The 21888-nt window shown below is 38.5% G+C and overlaps 1 protein-coding gene and 1 pseudogene across 1 annotated transcript; one reads left to right on the top strand and one right to left on the bottom strand.

Moving 5' to 3' along the window:
* Window positions 1-5602: 5602 nt before the first annotated feature.
* LOC127629525 (odorant receptor 131-2-like) lies at window positions 5603-10850 on the bottom strand (annotated as a pseudogene).
* Window positions 10851-18511: 7661 nt separating this feature from the next.
* Window positions 18512-21810, top strand: LOC127629440 (diablo IAP-binding mitochondrial protein-like). The gene is made up of 6 exons (XM_052106532.1): window positions 18512-18748; window positions 18853-18979; window positions 19252-19377; window positions 20019-20129; window positions 20786-20882; window positions 20981-21810. The coding sequence occupies exons 1-6, from the start codon at window positions 18621-18623 to the stop codon at window positions 21184-21186; spliced, it is 795 nt and encodes a 264-aa protein (XP_051962492.1). The 5' UTR covers window positions 18512-18620; the 3' UTR covers window positions 21187-21810.
* Window positions 21811-21888: the final 78 nt, after the last annotated feature.

The raw sequence follows: 21888 nt of genomic DNA, 5'->3' as shown, positions 1-21888 counted from the left end.
ACAAATATTATTTGGATCAAGCAATACATTATTAAAATATATATATATATATATATATATATACAGAGCCTCCTAACAAAATAAATTATACATGTATAAATATGAGATTTCTTGTTGGCAAAGTCACCAAAACATTTCTGAAATGAGAAGAGTGTCAGGTTGTTCAGTCTATCCTGAGACAACTGCTCTCAGGTAGATTTAGAAAGTCTTAACTTGCTAACTGATATTTGTGTTACAATGTCCATGTAACTTAAATATGAACTAAATACTTTCTCAGCTTGTGCTGATAATTATGAAAGGACCTTCTAACCTTCTAGGTCTGTGTTTCCCAACCACTGTGCCACGGAACACTGGTGTGTCATGAAAGATTGTCAGGTGGAAAATTATAAAATTCCACAAAATAAATTAAGTGCATGAATTTTTTTTTTTAAAATAATTTCAGGGATCCAAACTCCTCACCTTTCTGAGAATTTTGCAGTTTTGAATCCGTAATCAGTCACTTGTGATTATGAAGAACAATTATGAATGTGCAAAAGTGAGTGATATTTATACACGTTAAGGGTCTTTCACATGACTCGCTTCACTGCAGAATACATTGAAGTCTATGAAGTGATGTCACTTCACACCACAGTGTTTTTCTTCACCAATAATGTCTTTGAGAGTACTAAGCAACAATATGTTTAAAAACTGCCCACATTTGTGAAGAGACATTGAATGTCTCATAATTTCTTTTAATTAAATATTACCTTATCGTTTACGAATATCAGAGACCCCAGTTATTTAACTAATTTAAATTCACCAAGAAAATGCTTAGACCTAAACATAAACGAGTCCTTTTATTACTTTCTGCTATCAAAGCAACATATATTCTTTTTTTTCTCTCTTCCAAACGTTTTCAATGTTTATTGTGCACACTTCCCACTTTTTTACGGCAGACTCGTAAAATCGCCCCTGTGATGCTTTCTGCAACTCATGTCACGTGGTGGGCGATGCGGCACTTGATGCGGGCGTTGAAGCCTATACTCGACTCATGTGACATGTGCTTTACAATTACGAAAGAACATTATTGAAACTCAAAATTATTATTATTTGTCTATTATTGGGGTCTTTTCTGATAAAAGCCATGCTAAGAAGTTTAAAGAGGCTACTGTAGGAAAATGATACCGTAGATCTGCTTTGTGTTTATAATTCTACTGAAGTCAGTAGATTTGTAGCCATGCAAGATTGAATAAAGGAAAAGGTAAGGACGTTATTGAAACTCACTATATTGTTGTCTTTTTGGATGACAAATAATGCTCAGACTGAAGGAAGACTATAGATCTGTTCTTTTAATGCTTAAACACTATAAAGTCTCTTGGTAGATTTCTACCATGAACGACTCAATATGATTCACTGACTCACTCATAGCACACAAGACTCTCATTTGTCACCACCCAGTGACATATCCACAAGGGGTCACTAAACTAATCAGTTAATAAAATCGAAAACATTTGTGAAACAGAAGCAAGTCTCACCAAAATATTCTTTATTTTGCAGCTAATTCTGCACAATTGTAAACTTGAATCACAAAAATAGCTGGAATTGGTGCTTTTAGCTTTTTCTTTTAAAAAAAAAATCCCAAGAATTTTTTTTTTTTGTGGACCAGTGATTGTCTTACCTTTTTCGGCCCTCATGAGTTTGCATCCCGGTAATTTGTTGTGGCATTGCAAGAACTACAAATTAGAAAATAAGCAAATTAGTTGTTTTTTCATTACCCACTAGTGCTCTTGCCACCTGTGACCTCACACAGTTTAGTCTACCTATATGACTTTTTTTTTTTGTTGTTGTTGTTGTTGATTTTTTTCCATAGCCGAATTTCAAACATTATAAGTAAACACGCTACTAAGATGGACAGAAAACATGAATAAGTTCTTGAAAAAAAAAATATTGACGATGGTTAGCCTATGTGGGATAGTGTTGTGCCGTATAATTGTTTAGTCGTAAAAGTGGCAGAAAAAATGTTCCCCTTCTGTCACTCACTCAAGGTTGTGTTGATTGTAGTGACACAAGGGGTCTCTTCTGAGAGCCTCACATACCTCTGAACTTGAAAAAAGCCAATGTCAAATTGGAAGACAGAATTTGCATGCCCCGCCCCAGACATACGGGTATAAAGGGGAACGGGTGAGCATCTGTCAGACAGATTTTTTCTTTGGAGCCGAACGGTTGTGTGATCAGCCAGCTGTGTGTCACGACTGCTTCACCCACCTATGCAAGAGAGCATTCTGTTTGATCAGACGGCGCATTCCAGCGGCTTTCTCCTCTCTGTAAGCTGTGCAGACTCTGCCCCTGGGCACTTTGAGAGCGCTTCTCTCCTAAAAAAGTTGATTTCTCTAAAATAGTTTTTTCTGGTAAAAGAGCAACATACACATGCGAGTGTTGAAAGTCCTTTTCAGGACGCATCTTTTTAAAGATGTCCTTCCGCCGCTGTGTAGTTCCTGGATGTGGACATTATCTCTCCAGATCCGATGGTCATAGATGCGGCCTCATGCTTGCTCGCTTCATGCCAGGCACAGTGGTTCCTCTCATACAGTTCCAGAGGCTCATGGGTCATATGGCATCCTCGGCCACGGTCTTCCTGGAAATGCATGACGAGCTGACGAGTTTGTGTAGGGCACCTTTCACTGCCTGAAACCAACCTCCTCGTTGGATGGCGGAGCGGTCCACGGGTACACGGAGGTACCTCAGGTGGACAGGGCGGTTGCAATCCACCTGTGTCCCGAGAACTCCACCCACCTGGCGGGACCGGCCAATACTCCCCTCCAAGGCCTGTAGGACAATGTGGTCACTGACTGCGAAAGTCTACAGTTCCACTGGGCAAGCCGCCTCCGCCTTGCATGCCATGGCTCTCCTGCAGGTACACCAAGCCAGGGCACTCAAAGATCTGCATCATGGAAGTCCCGATCCCAATGTGCTGCAGGAACTGCGCAAGCACTGGGGCGAGTTATGGCCACCCACGTGGTCCAGGAACACCACCTGTGGTTGAACTTGGTCAAGATGCACGACATTGACAAAGCCCACTTTCTCAACACCCCCATCTCCCAGATCGGTCTCTTCGGCTACACTGTCGACGAATTGGTCCCGGAAGTTTTCGGCAGTGAAGAAACAGACGGAGGCCATCTCTCACATAATGCCGCGCCGTCGTAGCGCAGGCCGTTCCCCGTCTGCACGCCGTGGGCATCCCCCTGCGAAGAAACCAACACCAGCTCCGCCTCAACCTAGGCCCAGCTCTCAGCCCCAGCACTGAGAGCCCCGCAGGCGACGTACGCCCCCCGTCTCCAGGACATCTTCTAGGGCCCGCAAGACCCTAGAAGACGGTGCACCCAGAAAGCCAGATGTTTGCTTCGGAGCTGGTAGCAAGACCACTCCGTCCTCCGGTGGGCTGGGAGGAGAATCCTCAGTTCTCCCTTTTTCTTTCGCCGCACCCCCTTTAGGCTGCGGTACCCAAATTATCAATAAAAGAGCAATTTCCTCACTTCCTGGGTCATCAGACTGGTGCACGCTGTTCTCACAGGACCCTGGCAGCAAAACTTTGCAGTCCCAGCTCCCCGGATGCGGCCACCTCGTCTCCGGACCCACGACAGGCCAGCCCAGGCAGGCCAGCGCTGATGAGTCTCGAAGACGTCCCTACAGGACCTCATCCTCTGTCTATATCCCGCCCCCTGCCGGGTGCGCGGAGCAACGTAAGTGCTTTAAGTTTTTTCTCAGCACCCAAGCCTCAGGACATGCTTTTACCTCCCAACACACTATTACCTGCTCTGCCAGCAGCGAAGCCCCACCCGGTACATCTAAAACGATTGTCCCGTTAGTGCCCCTCGCACGGAGCTTAAACACATGGCTTGCACTTTCCAGCCCGTCGCGATGGCTGGCCAGGACCATCCGACTCGGCTACGCAATTCAATTCACCAGGCTCCGGCCTCGTTTCAGCGGTATTTGTTCCACCCCATTGCGCGGCAAACACGCCAGCACTTTACAAGCAGAGATTGCCACTCTTCTACTCAAAGATGCGATAGAGCCTGTCCCTCCAGCCGAGATGAAGAAGGGTTTCTACAGCCCTTATTTCATATTACCCAAAAAAGGCAGTGGGTTGTGGCCAATCTTGGACTTGTGAGATCTCAACAGGACTTTACACAGACTCCCATTCAAAATGCTCATGCAGAGGCGAATTCTAACCTGCGTTCGGCATAAAGATTGGTTCGCGGCGGTAGACCTGAAGGACGCGTACTTCCACGTCTCCATTCTGCCTCGACACCATCCCTATTCCCTCGCGTCTTCACCAGCTGGCCCCGGGGGGCTGCGCAAGTATGCATTTCCCCCCAGTGAGCGTTCTTGCACTGGTACTGTTCAAGGTAAGGGAGGACGAGGAACAGGTCACCTTGGTGGCTCCTTATTGGCCCACCCACTCCTCACGACAGCACCTCCCTGTCAAATTCCACCTGAGGAAGGACCTTCTTTCTCAGGCACGGAGCACCCTCTGGCACCTGCGCCCAGACCTCTGGAATCTCCACATCTGGCCCCTGGACAGGACGCAGAAGACCTGCAGTCGTAAACATGATCAACCAAGCCAGAGCTTCCTCTACCAGGCAGCTTTACGCCCTCAAGTAGCGTCTGTTCGCAAATTGGTGTTCTTCCAGATCTGAAGACCCGCAGAGATGCGCAGTTTGGTCATTGCTTTCATTCCTGAAGGAGAGGCTGGAGGGGAGGCTGTCCCCCTCCACCTTGAAGGTGTATGTCACTGGTATCGCAGCCCACTATGATGTAGTAGATGGCAAGTCCCTTGGTAAGCATGACTTGATTATCAGGTTCCTTAGAGGCGCCCGGAGATTGAACCCTTCCCGGCCAAGCCTCTTCCCCTCCTGGGATCTCTCAGTGATCCTCTCAGACCTTCAGAGACCCCCCTTCGAGCCGCTTGATTCAGTCGAGCTCAAAGCCCTCTCCTTGAAGACGGCCCTCCTGATCACGCTCGCTTCCATCAAGAGGGTCGGGGACCTGCAAGCGTTCTCTGTCTGCGACACTTGCCTGGAGTTCGGTCCGGCAGATGCTCACGTCATCCTAAGACCGCCAGGTCATGAACCTGCAAACGCTGCCCCAGAGAGGAGGCAGACCCAGCCTATTCGTTGCTGTGTCCGGCAAGTGCTTTGCGTATCTACATGGACCACACGCATGGGCTTTAGATGTTCTGAGCAGCTCTTTGTCTGCTTTGGCGGATGGCGAAAGGGAACGCCGTCTCCAAACAGAGGTTAGCTTATTGGGTTGTTGATGCTATTTCCCTAGCCTATCACTCCCAGGCTGTGCCCCTTGTGGGTTCGAGCACACTGTTGCATTTCACAAAAAATTCTGTCTCACCCATGGTGGACAATTAAAACTTTTTGATATATACTTATCCATTCAGACATATAAATATGAAACTCTTCACATTGTCTTTTATGTAACACAGTGTACGTGTCAAATATACAACAGAATGCACAATGTTAATAAATGTTTGAGATTCTGTTAAAAATAACACAAAAATCTCTTTGTTGCTGCATTATTATTATGTTGTTTTAACCTCTTTATGTGGGTATATTCATGGACCATTACAAGGTATGGCTTTCTTCATATAGCTTCTGAGGCTTTCATCTCTAAGGCCATAAATGAGTGGACTCAGAAAGCGAGGAAGCAGAAGTAGTAGATAAAAGACATATCTGCTTGAGACAAACTGACACACTGGAGAAGGAAGAGCTCTGTGACAGGCTGGATGAAGGCAATCATGCTGAGGAGCAACTGGAATCCATGAAGCAGCATGGTTTGCAGAGACTTCCTCACTGACGCCTGGTCCTGCCACATCTGACGGGTCTCCAGCAAAATCTGAATGTATGTGAAAAGGATCACAACAGCAACCACAGCAAAGATGATCCCTTTGAGGCTCAGCTTGAACAGAGCCTGAATGGGTGAGGCATTGACTAATGCGGTCTTGCAGAGCACATGGGTAGATTGGACATCTACACCTGGCTTGAGTCACATTAAGATAAAGTCAACATTGGGCAGGATGCAACTGATTACCCACAGACTTTGAATGATGACCCAAATCCAGTCAGGTCTCCAGATGGCAGGGCGATGCCATCTGGAGACTTGACTGGATTTGGATTGAAGATAGCCACGTAACGCTCCAGAAACATGGTGGAAAGGATGAGTGGGCTGTTCAGGAATGTTGCGGTAGACACAAAGAGCAGCGGAGCACAGTAGACAATTGCAAATTGTACACTGCCCATTGCTAACAAGAAAAGGGACACAGAGGACAGCAGCTGCAGGGTGTCGTTTATTAGCATAACTGTAGAGGATATATTGAGACTTATCAAACAACAGCCTGAGAGAAGCAAAGGTGTACAGTGTCAGGAGGATGAAGCACAGGAAGGCAATGAAGAATGGGATGACCACACACACATTCACAATGACAGAGAGATCGGTGCTGGATGTTGTGTTCACTGGGAGCTCTGTCAGATTCTGCATGGTTTCAAGCCCTCTGCAAGGCCATGATACATACAAAGGCTGAAAATAAGTTTGTGTCAAATAATCACAAGGCATTCACAGAATTGAGAAATGTTCATATTAAATATGTGCCCCATGTGGTAACAGCCAAACAAACTGATTTTGTTAAAGTCAATCATATTATTTAACATAATATACAGTACCGCCAAATACGTAAATGTAAAATGATGTGTGAACTAACCTGCATCTGGTTCAATTTCTATTCAAAATATCCAGAAACACTTTCCGGTACAATCACAACATATTTACAGTTCACTCACCAATTTGCATTCGTTAGAAGGGAAATTAAAAGATGAGTAATGATGGGTAGCCCACTTTTATAAAAAAAAATAAATAAATAAAAAAAAAATTGGCAGAAGAGGAATTAACCATTTTTGAGTCTTATGGGACTTGATTCTCATAGGACAGATTAATTTCATGCTATAGTCAGAATGCATCAATATAGTAATTAACAGCCTTGTCCAAGAGCACTTATGATTGGTCAAGTATGCTGTCATTTATCCAGAAATAAATATTTAAATTGATACATTTTTAAGGGTACAAACTTTCAAAGGGTTTTTATAATATATTGTGCAAGATCTTATATCCCTGATATCACATGTACATCTCCCAGATGTCTATATGATGTGTGTATTTAAATCTTTCTTTATTTTTTTGCTGTTTGCTCATCTGCAATCTCATCTGCTCATCAATAAGTATGTCTTCAATATCAATATGTCATTCAGCAGATGTCTATGAAACGTCTTTGATTTAGAATGTTTGTAAAACTGATCTTTTAAAGATGTTTACCAGATGTTTATTAGATTGTGATGGTTTTCAGATGAAAATATCGAAAACAGACATCTCAGAGATGTACGTGTGCTATATGGGATGTAGGCCTACTTTCTTCATCGTGCTAACAACAAACTATGGCAAATCTACTAAACTATCTAATGAGGAAAAAGATATGTAGTTACAAATGAAGTATACTGAAGTACAGTCTAGATACACTTTCTTTTACAGTGATCAATTCTATGTAATATTGTGTAATTTTATTGTTATTATGAAGCTATAACATTAATTCAGCTGTGCAATAGTGAATTCGTTTAAACTAAAGCACAGCTTGTTAAGGGATGTAGTTAAACATGAAGTACACTTAAGTACAGTCAAGATACACTTTAATTTACAGTAATGAATTCTATGTAATATTGTGTAATCTGAGGCTTGAAATGTAATTATGATGATATTACATGTAAAAAGATTTGTCTATTCCATGTATGTAACAAGACTGGCCTGTTAAACATATGTAATAATACTTGTCTATTACATATACATAATTACAATGTGTAAGTACATGCTGTACATAACTTAATTACATATTAAATACATGTTGTTTCAGGCTGTTACATTTTTCAGTACTCTGTACTTACTTGGGTAATTACACTGTAACAGGGACACAGCAAAACAAGTGTTGCCAAAAGTCTTTAAACTGGTTATTTTCTCTGAGTAGGCCTATTTTTCAGATTCTTTCAACTCTTTGTACTTTGGTTACATAAGTTGTCAAATATTCACAACTGAAAATCTTCATGTTATCATTAACAGAGCTATCAATTATTGACTGTGGTGCTCTGCCTCATTTCACCATATTGTTTACTCTGCGGTGTGGCAGACAAAGTTGTACTAAGAGGCGAAAGTACATTGTCAGCTTAATCTAGTGTCATCTGCGTCACTTATAAGGTCCATGAAACACGTAGACCAAAACTGCAGTTCTTTGACCTGGAAATGGTGAGGGAAGAGGAAAACATCAAACAGTAAATAGCAAAGATAACAGCAAGCATACTTTATCAATAAGAACATATGCAGCAGGGGATTAGAAAGACCAGCTGTCTTCTGTCTGCATGTCCAGCAGCTCTCTGGCACTCTTAGTTGGCTTGAATTATGTTCAAAAGACATTAATAAAACAGATGAAACTTTGCTATATTGGCTTGAATATGGAAAGACGATGGCATATTTATTTGCAGGATCATTTTCCCCCTTTTTGTTCAGACATTTATATTTTAATTTATGGTGAAGTCAGTGATTTTTAATTGTTCGATATGGCAGTCGTCTTGGGATTACACTGAAACCTAGCAGAGTGGACTAGTGTCACGGTCCTGTCACTCTGTCAGTCTAGGTTTTGGTCTTACAGGACCTTGGTATTATCATCCCATGTCTGTCTATTGTTTTGTTGTCTGTCTGTATGAGTGTGTGGTTTCGGTTATATTCCCTGTTGAGCACTATTCTTGTCGGGAGCACGGTGTCTGGATTTTTATTGTATTTTTTGGTGGCAAATGGTTCTCTAAAACTGTAGCTTGCACCAATGCACCTCATATGGACAAACCAAATGCCCAATATTAATGCAGCTAAAGAGGACTGATTTTTTTATTTATTTACAAAACATATCAATGATAATGATAATGCCATTTTCTTCAGCTCTTCTTTATGCACTGAGGAGAATATGTCCTAATGCTATCTCCATGTAACTAATTTAGATATAACAATTCAGAAGAGCATAACTAAATCATATAGAAGCATATGTTTATTAGATATGTTTACAAAAAATTGCATAAATGCCCAATCCATTAAAAATGTCCAATCATTTTGTAAAACTATGCAATACAAGTACTAATAGTCCTAATTAATTGCCTCTAAACACATTGATAGAACTAAGAACCTCATCAGACCAGTCTGACCATTTTACACACTGATCTACCACACGATAGATACTGTATGTTATCAGTAAGCCAGTAGTATAGCTTTGTTTGAGGTCAGTTCAATTAGTCTATCAATAGCTTAGGTAAACATGTAACTCTCTGCAAGATATCTGCAAGTTAATATATATATTAAAAACATACTAATTAACACATATCCCCTGTGCTGTACATAAATTCCATGATAAGGACATTTTCTAAATCTGAGAAATTCAAGATTGCATTGAACACTAGCATGTTTATGTGAGTCAGCATTCAGCGTCTTACAGAGAGTGTGAGTTATTGACAAAGAAGCTAGGGTTTTAAGATGTGTTTCTAAAAGCTGAACTACTTTTAACTAGACACAGTGTCTCAAAAACACTTCTCATTTTGCAAGACATTTTCAGTAAAACAACAAAGTTGACCTCAGACCAACTGATTCAATTGCAAAATGGATTGCAGTGGACTATAGTCCAATAATAAGCTAATGTTCAGTGATTATTAGATTATTGATTATTAGATTACAGTAACTAATTACTTTGTATTTGGATTAAACCCAACAGTGTTTACAAAGTTTCTTGCAATTTTGAGTTACTAATTATGTGTTGTGAACGGCCTGGTGCTCTGATTAGGCCCCAGAGTACGACAGTGTTTTAGGGGCAAGAAAAGGAAATCTAAGACCAAGAATAAAGTTATAATATTTTGATAATAAAGTTAAAATTACAAGATTAAAGTCATAATATTTTGAGAATAAATGTAAAATTACAAGATTAAAGTTGTAATATTTTTAGAATAAAGTCACAATTTCGAGAATAAAGTCATAGCATTACGAGATTAAAGTCGTAACATTTCGAGAATAAAGTCCAAATTACCAGAAACAGTGCGTCAATATCACAATGATAGAACGAAGAGCCAGCAGCTTCATCAATGCAAGAAATGGATGTGGATGATTTTGTTAAATCAGACTTTAGTTTAGGATTTATCAACAAATAAATCCTTTTTCATCTTTTGGCACATCAGCACAAGTTATTATTGGGTTCCGGACACTGCAGCAGTTATGAATTGAATTTATTCTGGAGAAAGAACCAAACAGACGTTCGTGCAGTCCCGCTCGGTGTGAGTGATGCTTGGGCTGAGTTTCCCGAAGCTCTAACATAAGTAGCACTTAAATTGTTCTTACTACAGCACGTTTCTAAAAGCATCATTATCTAAGTAGCACATAAAAACACTTATAAATGAACTAGAGCTGTGAACCGCTCTTCAACACATTAAGTGCAACTATGTGTATTGTTCTCAAATCTTTCACAGTTTATCAGGGTTTTATATTTTCAAAATATTATGACTTTATTCTAAAAATCTTAGATTGTTTTTTTTTTTTTTTACATGTCACCAAAACGGCATCGTATCAGGGAGATAACTTCAGCCCACCTCGCATAAAACCTCATTATGGCCAAAAGAGAGAACAACATCCATGGACACTTCCATGGTTTCGTGAAACTTTCTATTTGAAAATTGAAAAAAGTTACAAAATTGCAATGGTTTCTGGACATCACTGGCAAATGAAATGTGTTAAAATTACAGATATAATGAACAGTGGTCAAATTGCAAATATGTGAGCGACATTTGTGGTCCATTTTATCCAGTTTAGTCTGTGCTGTGATATTAACTGCATCTACATTCAGACAAACACATTATTCACATAATGCTTTATGTGAATAATTTAATGCAACTGGAACATTAAAAAGGCATGTTACTGTATGTTTTAAAAATATATCCATCATATTTGCACTGATTTGATTTATATTATGAATTTCTAATTCATATTGAAAGGTTTGGAATCACTAATTCATATATTATTATTATTATTTTAAGTAATAGACACTTTCATTCGCCAGGTGTGCAGATTTTAGCATTCTGTCAGTTTATTAAGATCTTCATCTGAAGATTCATTCCATGTTTTTCACTTCCCATAGGTGTGATTGGCACTTCTCAGTGACCTAACAATGAAAAAATGTTCAATGTTTCCACAACAGCTCATCACATAAAACTTCGATTCATCTGTCCATAATACTTTTTTCTAATCATTTACCATCAGACCATGTGCATTTGCCTATTTTAAAACGTTCTTCTTATTTTCAGGCTTTGAAACTTTAACGGTCTTTGATCCACAGAGTCTTCAGTGTTGCTGAAAAACTGGGGTTTAGTTTACTTAATTAAAAGTTTAGTATAGTTTAGTTAATTGAAATGGCCAGTTTAGGACCTGAAAGTTGGTTAGTTCATCAAACTAGAGATTTTACTCATCCTCTTGCTGTGGCTTTTTTCCCTCAAGACAAGTAGTGCACACTTACATGAGGAACAGCTCTATATCTCCAGTGAAAAATAGACAGATGCATTTCTAGACAAAACTATTTCTTTATACTTTGCAACATTAATGGTGTTTTGAGTTGTATTTAGGGTTAATTAAATGCTACTCCTGTAAACATAAACCATTTTGTTACCATATAAATGTTATTATGCAAATACACCAATTAACTAACAATTAAAAAAAAATTATAAAATGTGTTTGATAAGAAGTTGCAAGTATAAATAATCAAACCAATAAATGAAACAAACAAATAAATAAGTACCGCTTTACATTCGTATAAAAAATGACCAAAGCAATGCAATATATAACTGAATTATTCTTAATACAAATAGAAAGAGAGGTTTAAAGCAAAAGGGAATTATTTACGAATCAAATTGGTTTACTTGTATTTTGTTGCAATCACAGAATTTGCATATGAGAAGGACAAAATGTAAACAATAAACAATGTATTCAAACAATTCACATTTTTTCTAAAACAATGTGCTCACAATGGACAGCCAGAATGCCAGTGCAGATGAGCAAATGCAACTGATACAAACTGACCCCATCCGGAGGAATATATCACTGGCACTGACCCAGATCTTTGTGTGGCCTTTCATCTATCTCACCTTTGTCATACTTTTAACATTTTCTAGAAATGAGACTTTCAGAACAGAGACACATTATATCATGTATGAACATACAAAGTTTGCAAAAAGAGTACATTGCTCGCACGAAACGCTCACACTTTTTCAATAAGGGTTTTCCCACTCCAAAGCCCATATATTTTTCACAACAGCTTCCCAATGGTGGGAAATGAATTACAAAGATTGAAAAAAGATTACAGCGCTCATGCACAAGACGCTCACACTTTATCTATAAAGGGCTTTCCCTCTTCAAAGCCTCACATTATACGTAACCACTTACCAGTGCTGAGCAGCGCATTACATCATGTTATGAACATACCAAATTGCGTGGTGAGCTCCGGTGAGATTCCGATTTGGAGCTAAAAACAATCGAACATGGTTATTCGATCCAATTTGCACGTTGGCTACCCTGTTTCAATGGTGTTCTGTCTTCCACGGTTCCGTCCAAAGATGCGCCAGTGTTATGAGCCAGAATACACAATCGTCTCACAAAAAAAGCGATAGAGGTTGTTTCATATGAATTAATAAGCCTGCCGTCCTCAGGACTTATTTGCATAAATAGATATGAAGGACGAGTACTTCATGTACCAATTGCACTGCATTACAGGAGGCTTTTTAGATTTGCATTCGAGGGAACTGCGTATCAATTTAAAGTCCTGTTAAAAATAAGTCTGTCTGTGGCAGTGAATTACCTTAGTGATTTGTTATTACTAGCCAAAGGTACAACTGAGCGATCACAGAGACTAGCTGCTTTGCCATATGGAAAATCTGGTCTAATGTCAACTGGCGAAAAGCACACTTTTCCCCAGCCAATAAGTCTCCTTTTTTGGAGTTCATGCATGTACACTTGGAAAGTCATGCTGCTTCGACCACAGGCGGTTTTACATGGGACAAGGTGGGTGGCAGGCTTTGCTTGCGATCTTGCCACTTCTCATTTGTACGGGCATTTTTCTTTCACATGAGAAGTGGTGCGAAACACGCCAGTAGAAGTGCAACAATGTCCCCTACTACTTCTGCTATGAGACTGTGTCTCTAAGGTGATTACTGTAAATTTTGTATTAGTTTTCATGTAAGTGATTGCACTTGAATAAAATGCCACTTTTTTCATAAAATGTTTTATAACTTTAAAATGTTATGAGTTCCATATGTGCCCTTTGAATCGTCTTGTCTGGACAGCCACTTCTAGAGAGAGTCCCCACCGGGGTGGACTGGCCATAGGGAGAACAGGAATTTATTTCCAGCCGGATCAGGGCCACGAAACAGGGCCGAACACCCCCCTCACTCCACCAGTCGGTTTTACACAGGACGCATCGCTCTTTCCCTATTCATTTTCAGTGAGAGAGAGGCAGCAGGCAGGCAAAATTATAACAGGTTTCATAACGCAATGAAATCCAGCTTGCGTAGCAAGAGGCATACGGGCCTTAAATCATGTCATAATGCCATGCATGTCAAGTTACATTTGTATATATCATATTCTTTAGAATAGAATTTACTCCAGTTATGGTGGACCAAATACATGCCTTAGGGTGGTTAATAAATATCACATAATGGTTATTATACACAAATAATAAACATCCAAAGCATTTTCTTGCCAACAAGTTGGTCTTGGGAAGGTGCCTCTCACATTAGGTATATGGCTTAAGGGCGACCTCTTTTGGCTTCATTGAACATGACTGGTGGAAATGGTGGAAAAACCACTTACATGGCTTGTTTATACAGTATATTCACTCAAATATAGTTTATTACAGTTTATTTGAACATGACAAACCTTTCCCTAATTTGTTTGCAATTAAAAACACTACTATTGTGAAAAAGATGCAACAATGGAAATATATATATATATTTGCAATAATAATAAAAAATGGTTTAGCATGGAGGGCAGCAAGTGGCTTCTCCTTGTTTGAATCAAGTAAAATCGACTTGGATTAAAAGAATGCCAATGTATTTAACCAATAATGTCAAGTCATGATTTTTGCAGCTGTCAGTTAAATTTTACTGAATAAATCATTCAATAGTAAGTGTAAAGGTGCACTAATCATTAATTTAATCAAAATGCATTTACATTTGGGATCTACTTAGTTGTTTTCTCTTTCTGTAAAGTTGTGATTTTTTTCAGATGTAATATATATTAGACCAGTGATATCAATATTTAGCATAAGCATGCAAAGCTGTTGTTGAAACTGGGACTGGGAAATTATCCAAATAACAAAAAAAAAAAAAAACATCATCTGCAGAACTGAGGAAATATCATCCAATGTAAATGAAATCCTCCTGGCATAACATATTATTATAAACATAATACTATTTAATATAAGAAATAACAACACTGACTGAGTAATGGGCCACAGAGAGTGCGACACTATTCAAAACTAGCCTAAAAAACTCTAAGTTTTGTCACAAACACTATTCAGTCATGAACACTATTCAAGACCTTATGTACACAAGTAACATTTTCAATTCAGTACACTTTATGAGATGTAACATAAACTACAACTACACAGAGACTGTATCACCTACATGTAGATATCACATAGAGACTGTGCCTGTTCCCTGAACTGCCAAACACAAAACTCTCACTAAATCATTTAGAACACATTTTTATTAAGGTAAAATTTGAACAAAACAAAAATATTAAAGATAAACATCATATGAAGGTAGGGCTACTAAACATTAGATGTCTTTCTACCAAAGCTCTAATTGTAAATACAATTTTTACAGATCATATTTTGGATGCACTCTGTTTGACCAAAACCTGGCTTAAACCGGATGAATATATTAGTTGGGTGAATCTATTCCCCAGGATATTGTTATAAACATGAGCCTCGTCTGAAGGGTCAAGGAGGAGGTGTTGCTACAATTTACAGTGGCGTATTTGGTGCTACTGAAAGGACAGGATATACATTTAAGTCTTCTGAACTAATAATGCTTAATGTGACACCGTCAGATATAAATTAAAAAACAAAAAACAGAGGTACTAATTATTGGACCAAAAACCTCTAAAAACAAGCTCCTAAAATATAATTTGACTCTTGATTAATGTACTGTTACATCATCTTCAACAGCAAATAAATTATGTGTTATATTTGATACCAGTCTGTCCTTTGAAAATCAAATTACCAATGTTTGTAGAACAGTATTCTTCCACCTAAGAAATATTGCTAAATTATGACACATGCTCTCTGTTGCTGATGCCAAAAAACGAATTCATGCGTTCATGACCTCAAGACTAGATTATTGTAATGCATTACTGGGAGGATGTCCAGCAAGATCAATAAATAAACTTCAATTGGTTCAAAATACAGCAGCCAGAGTGCTGACTAGAACCAAGAAATATGATCATATTAGCCCCATTTTATCCTCGTTACATTGGCTACCTGTTAAATTTCGTATTAAATAAAAAATTCGGGTAACTACATACAAAGCTTTGAATGGTCTAGCTCCACAGTACTTAAGCGACCTTCTGGCATGCTATATTCCATCACGTTAAGTACGATCGCAAAATTCTGGCCTGTTAATAGTTCCTAGAATATCAAAATCCACAAAACGAGGTAGATCCTTTTCATATTTGGCTCCTAAACTATGGAATAGTCTCCCAAACACTGTTCGAGATGCAGACACACCCCCTCAGTTTAAGTCTAGACTAAAGACTCATCTATTTAGCCAGGCATACACCTAATTTATCCTCCAACAAACAATTAGGCTTCTTTAGTTAGGTCTGCCTGAACCAGCAACCAGAAACATTGATCATGATCCATAACTCTGCAACAAATTGAATGGCATCTATGCTAATATTATTCTATTTTTATTCCTGTCTCAACCTCAGGACTCCTATATTGAGGTTACCAGAACTGGCTGAATCCAGCTCCATTCCTGCTTCGTGTTGGACTCCACTGCTTCGTGTCGCTGATTGATGATGACTAATAGCAGCCGGTGCCAGCCAAACATCACTTCAGTCTATTACGATGGACTTCAGAGGATGAACTGATGCCAACTTCAACCATAAGGCATGGGACACTTCATATGCCATTGCCTGAACCTTGGACTTAGGATAGACCTCACCGAAATTACCGGCCAGGTTGAACTGCGATGCACCTCACTGATCTCTGCCTGCATCACCTCGATATAATGATGGACTACATTCTTGAAATATGACTTCAAAGACATTAGTCATTAATCTTACAGTTCATACAAAATCTTTGTTTAAACACTGACCCTTAACACTTACTTAGTTTAATCATTTTAAAACACAACTTGCACTATACATAATTAAGTAATATTGGCATTATATTCATGATGTTAGCCCCCCCCCCCCAGTGATTCTGGTTTCTCCCAAGATTATTTTTCTCCATTAACCATCATCTTATGGAGTTTTGTGTCCCTTGCCACAGTCACCTTCTGCTTGCTCACTGGGGTTATAAATACAATTATTATTTTTAAACACAATTCACAATCATATTTGATCAAACTACTTAATAATGACTCTAAGACGTTATAGATATTACAGTTTCATTTTATGTTAATGCCTGATCTTCTTAAAGATTCTTTGAAATGATGTGTGTTGTGAAAGGTGCTAAACAAATAAAAATTACTTGAAACTCATTGAATCTCCTTTAAGGCAAACACTTATTACCCATTTACAAATATGATGTTCATCAGCAGGTCATATTATGACATCATTTGTATAATTAAAGCATTTCAAAAGTTTATTGCTGTGTGTATAAATAAATATGTTTTACCTATTAGCATATTTAAATGAGCAACATCAATGCAAATAAAGCTTGTAACTAAACATTTCAATATATTTTGGCAACAATTATGTCTTTGAGAGGAATGGACAAATAATTACGAATAATTGGTAATAAATGCAACAGATGAAACATTCAAAAAATTCAAATTCTCTCATAATTTACTCATGCCATCCCAGATGTGTATAACTTGCTTTCTTCTGCAGAACACAAATAAAGATTTCTAGAAGAATATCTCAGATCTGTAGCTACATACAATTTAAGAGAAGGCATGGGGTCAAAAACTTCAAAAAGCCAAAAAGCACATAAAGACAAAATAAAAGTAATCTCTAAGACTCCAGTTGTTTAATCAATGCCTTCAAAGCGATCCGATTGGTTTTGGTTTAGAACAGACCAAAATGTAAAAAAATGTCACTCTACATCTTGCCAATGAAGTCTCTAGCCACAATCATGATTTAAAGCTTGATTACACTTCCTAGTGCTTGATGCCTGTTAGAAGCAATAAGAACTGTAATAGAGCTGGAAATCACAATCACTAAGGAGATGTCAAGATTTATAGTGAAAAATATGTTACATTTTGTTCTATTCTCACCCAAAACCAAATGAATCATTTCAGACGACATGGATTAAACATCTAGTGTCATATGGATTACTTTTATTCTGCCTTTATGTGGTTTTTGAAGCTTCAAAGTTTTGGTGACCATTCACTTGCATTGAAAGCTGAAATCTTCTAAAAATCTTTGTTTGTGTTCAACAGAAGAAAGAAAGTCATACATATCTGGGATGGCATATAGGTAAGTTAATGATTAGAGAATTTTCATTTATTATTCCTTGAACGAATGAATAAAAAACAAAAGCATACTTCTGGTCTTCTAGTCTAATTTATTGTTAATTTTTATGTCAACATAATAGTACAAATTAATTAACTCTCTCCCATCATGCTGACAGGAAACAGTAGATTTTATTTTTTTTAGATTAATTCACACTGGCTCTTAAAAGCCCATAGATAAGTTACTGGTCAGTAAATAGCACTGCTGTGTTAGAGGTCAATATATGCCTATCAAGAGCATTCTTCTTCTATCAAGAGTGCACATGAAATCAAATTGTATCAGTGATTGAAAAGTTATCTCCAAAATACCTAAGTAAACCCACTGTAGGTACAGCTTTTTATACTATCCTGCTAGAAAGATACTTTCTTGTCCATTTTGTTTGTCATTATCAAGTGGACTTGTATTTTTGCCACACCCTTTTGAGACGTGCAGAACATGCTGCTCATCAATTCCATGTTCAGGAGCATTGTTTACTTGCAGTATGCCACAATGTGCTGCTGTCCCCTATGCTCTCTAGTGTTTACCACAAGCTTTATGCTGACGTAGTGCGCAAACATGCGTCAAACCCTATCTTGCCTTGAACTTAAACCACTAAAATCAAGATTAAAGGTCCGAATAAACCGATCAATAGACCTGTCTGTGCGGGTCAGAGTCTCTTAGCAGTGTATAAATACTTCCGTGCAGCTATTATCACTTCAGACTTTGAAGATACTAAGCGAACGAATCTCAAACCAGGAATAAACACCCGTTTATTTTTCATTTGTGAAAGACTGTACGGTAATATGCAGGCTTTTAAGAACTGCAGCTTGTGTGTTAGAGGGAGTCTTCTTATGTGCCGGACCGATTTCCTGCTTGTGCGGAGAAACATGGCAGCGCTGCGGCTGAGTGCGGCATGTGTCCAGCTCCTCAAGTAAGATTGCACTTAGTTTCTACAATACTTTAAAGTAACGTGATATACAGAACTGTTTTAGAAGGTTATATACCTTCAGTCTAATTTAGTTTGTTATATTAAAGGGACAGGGCAAATGCGCTTTGCAGCAGACCCGTTCACCAGCGTCTCCTGCGTTTGCCCGAGATGGTGCGACCCAAAGCAGTCGCGTTCAGTGTGGGCAGTGGGCTCTGTGCGGTCCCCTTTACAAAGGTAATCATGCTTACTGCATACAAGTGTAGAAGTAGTTGTGTACCTAAGCTATGTGCAAGGTGATATTGCAAGCCGATTTAATTCTTAATATTCCCAGCGTTACTCGTTATGGCATTTTTATTAGCAAGATTGCAAGTATAGTGCTACAATAGCTATTGATGTTTTACTAGAACGAATTCCATTTGAGACTGCAATTGCATTTTTCCATTTTTTGACAGTGTGCATGCGTTCATTGTGACATTAGATGTTAAATCTCGTTGTTTTCTCTCCAGCAAGTGGAAAACCTATCGCACGAATCCCTGATCCGCCGGGCATCCTGTTTGGTCACAGACAGTGCCAACACGTACCTCTCTCAGACCACACTTGCCCTTGTGGATGCCCTCACACAATATGCCAAAGTAAGATAACATTAACACTGCATCTAACCATAAACCAACCAGTTTTAGTTTTGTATATTAAAGGTGCACTGAGCGATTCCTGAGAAACACTGTTGATATTCGAACTCAACTGCCAAAATAAACACACCCCTCCCTTCAGTGCTCCTTTGGAATATCGGCCTCCAAATGCATGCATGCATGCAAATTCATTCCTTTTACCTCTCGGAGGTCTCTCCACCGCTGCTCCTAGCACTCGACTTATCGTAATCCTTCTTTTTTTAGTTTATATGCGTCTGACCTTTTTCTCTTGGTCTGTTTCTCAGCAATTTGTTCTCCTGAAAGTTCACATCAGCCAGATTTGCCATCTCTGCCTGTGCACGTGCTAGAACCACCCCCTGTTGCTGATTGGCTGGAGTGTTGTGTGGATCAGTCTGATCCACTTTATGTTTTGTTCCATTTACAGAGCCAGGGCTGTGTACAAATACTTGATTTTTTTAGCCCATCAACAGAACAGACAGCTAGCAGACTGTGAGGAGATATTTGCAGAATTTTACAGATTGAATTGGATTAGAATTACTGAGTGCACCTTTAAGTGTCGTCATTGCATTACAAGTTTTTCACATATTTAATAAAGTAATTTTATCATCTTGTCTGTTCTTCAGGCACTACATACACTCATTGCTCTTCAGAAACGATATATATCCTCAATAGGAAAACTTACCACTGCTGAAGAGGACAGCATTTGGCAGGTGATCATTGGCCAACGAGTAGAGGTAAATTCTGATTATTCAAATATTTGTTTCCTTTTTTTTTTTTTTTTTAAGAACAAGGACTTCTTTAGTTTTATCTAAGTGTTGTTTATCTTGCAAAAGGACATGGCCTAAATGAGTGGTTCCCAACTGTTGGGTTGTGACCAAAAAGTCTGTCTCAGGTCTGTGCTGATAGGGTTGTGGCAAAAACAAAACTAAATGCATATAATAAAATGCAGCTAACCATATAACCGTGCGTGGTTAGAATAGAAAAATATTGACATACATATTTTTTATATTTTACATAAATGTTTACCACATTTGTTTTTTTGTTGTGTGACATCAAAGGCAGTGCATTTAAAACAACTCGATCATACTCCATACAGTATTTTGGCATATTTAAAATATGACCCAGATTAAAAGGTGTGTGCCAACCACAATGTATTTTATGCAGTAAATTATTTGTTGCTGAGAGCCTTGTAAACAAGGTTTTGGTATTGTGTTGGGATGCCACATGATGTCTAATGTAAAATCTAGGACCTGATGCAAAACCAGTTGAGAACCACTGGCCTACCTCACAGAACTTGTTCATTTTAATTAGCTACTTGAAAAGAACACCAATTGGATTTCAATGAGAATTATATAGCTTTATTTATTTATTTTTTTCTCCATTTTGTCAGGTTGGTGATAGACTGGAAGAATATAAACACTTTGAGTCTAACTGGATGAATGCCATTAACATCTGTGAGTTGTCAGCAGAGGCAGCCTACAATTCAGGTGTGTTTATTAATCATTTATATCAAACTTTGGTACATTTGTTATATTTCCTCTGCAATGTAAACCTGATATAGCCCTAATATTGTTTTTTTTTACAGGAGCTGAGCATGCAGGTACCACAACAAAGACTAATCTGCAGGTGGCACAGTCCAAAGTAGACGAAGTTAGACAGATCTCAAAAGAAGCAGAGAAAAAACTGGCAGAAACTAAAGCAGAAGAAATCCAGAGAATGGCTGAGTATGCCTCCAGTATTAAGATTCAAGACCTGGAGGATCTTCCAGAGGCGTATCTTCGTGAAGATTAAAATAATAGTGAAACGGGCTGTATAAAAAGAACAAATTTTCTTTGAGTATATGATTCTGTAGCAAGCAATAAATCAATTAATCCAGAATGCACCTTGATGTGAAATTGCAGAATATTGGATATGGAATATTCAGACATCATGCTATTAAAAGCTATATTGGATCAAGTTTTGGTTAGTATTTATAGATTGCCATTTTTAGCAAGGCAAATATTGTGTAGGATGACTGACAGACAGTCATTACGATCTCCTTGAAGAACAATAGTGTTTCAATTTTACTGGAAAAGAAATAGATTGATAATGCAGTTTGTAAAACACATGGCAACTACATGTAGAACAGAACCAAAGATCACATTGATTTGATATTTATGTACATGTATATATTTCCCATATTTAATGTTCGTTTACTCTTTGATGTGCGGTTGTCTTGTGTTAATGCAACACTGAAATTGTACTGCAGGATTTTGTGGTATTCAATTGTATATTTCTACAAAGTTGCAGTCTATATCGTTTTATATTTCTAAGAAAACATCTGTTATTTATTACCTTAATTGATAAATGGCACATTTATTCAGATCCGTTTTTGTAAAAAGTGTGAATTCCAATAAATTGTTTTCTTGAGCTGAATTATGCTGTCTGTTGTTGGTGTATGATTGCCTTGTAGAGTGTGCATTTTAAAGTGAATTTGCATTGAATTAATCAGCA

Source organism: Xyrauchen texanus, chromosome 36 (assembly GCF_025860055.1).
Source record: "Xyrauchen texanus isolate HMW12.3.18 chromosome 36, RBS_HiC_50CHRs, whole genome shotgun sequence".
Taxonomy (NCBI): domain Eukaryota; kingdom Metazoa; phylum Chordata; class Actinopteri; order Cypriniformes; family Catostomidae; genus Xyrauchen; species Xyrauchen texanus.
The sequence above is the reverse complement of the archived record's forward strand: the minus strand, read 5'-3'. Positions and strand labels throughout refer to the sequence as shown.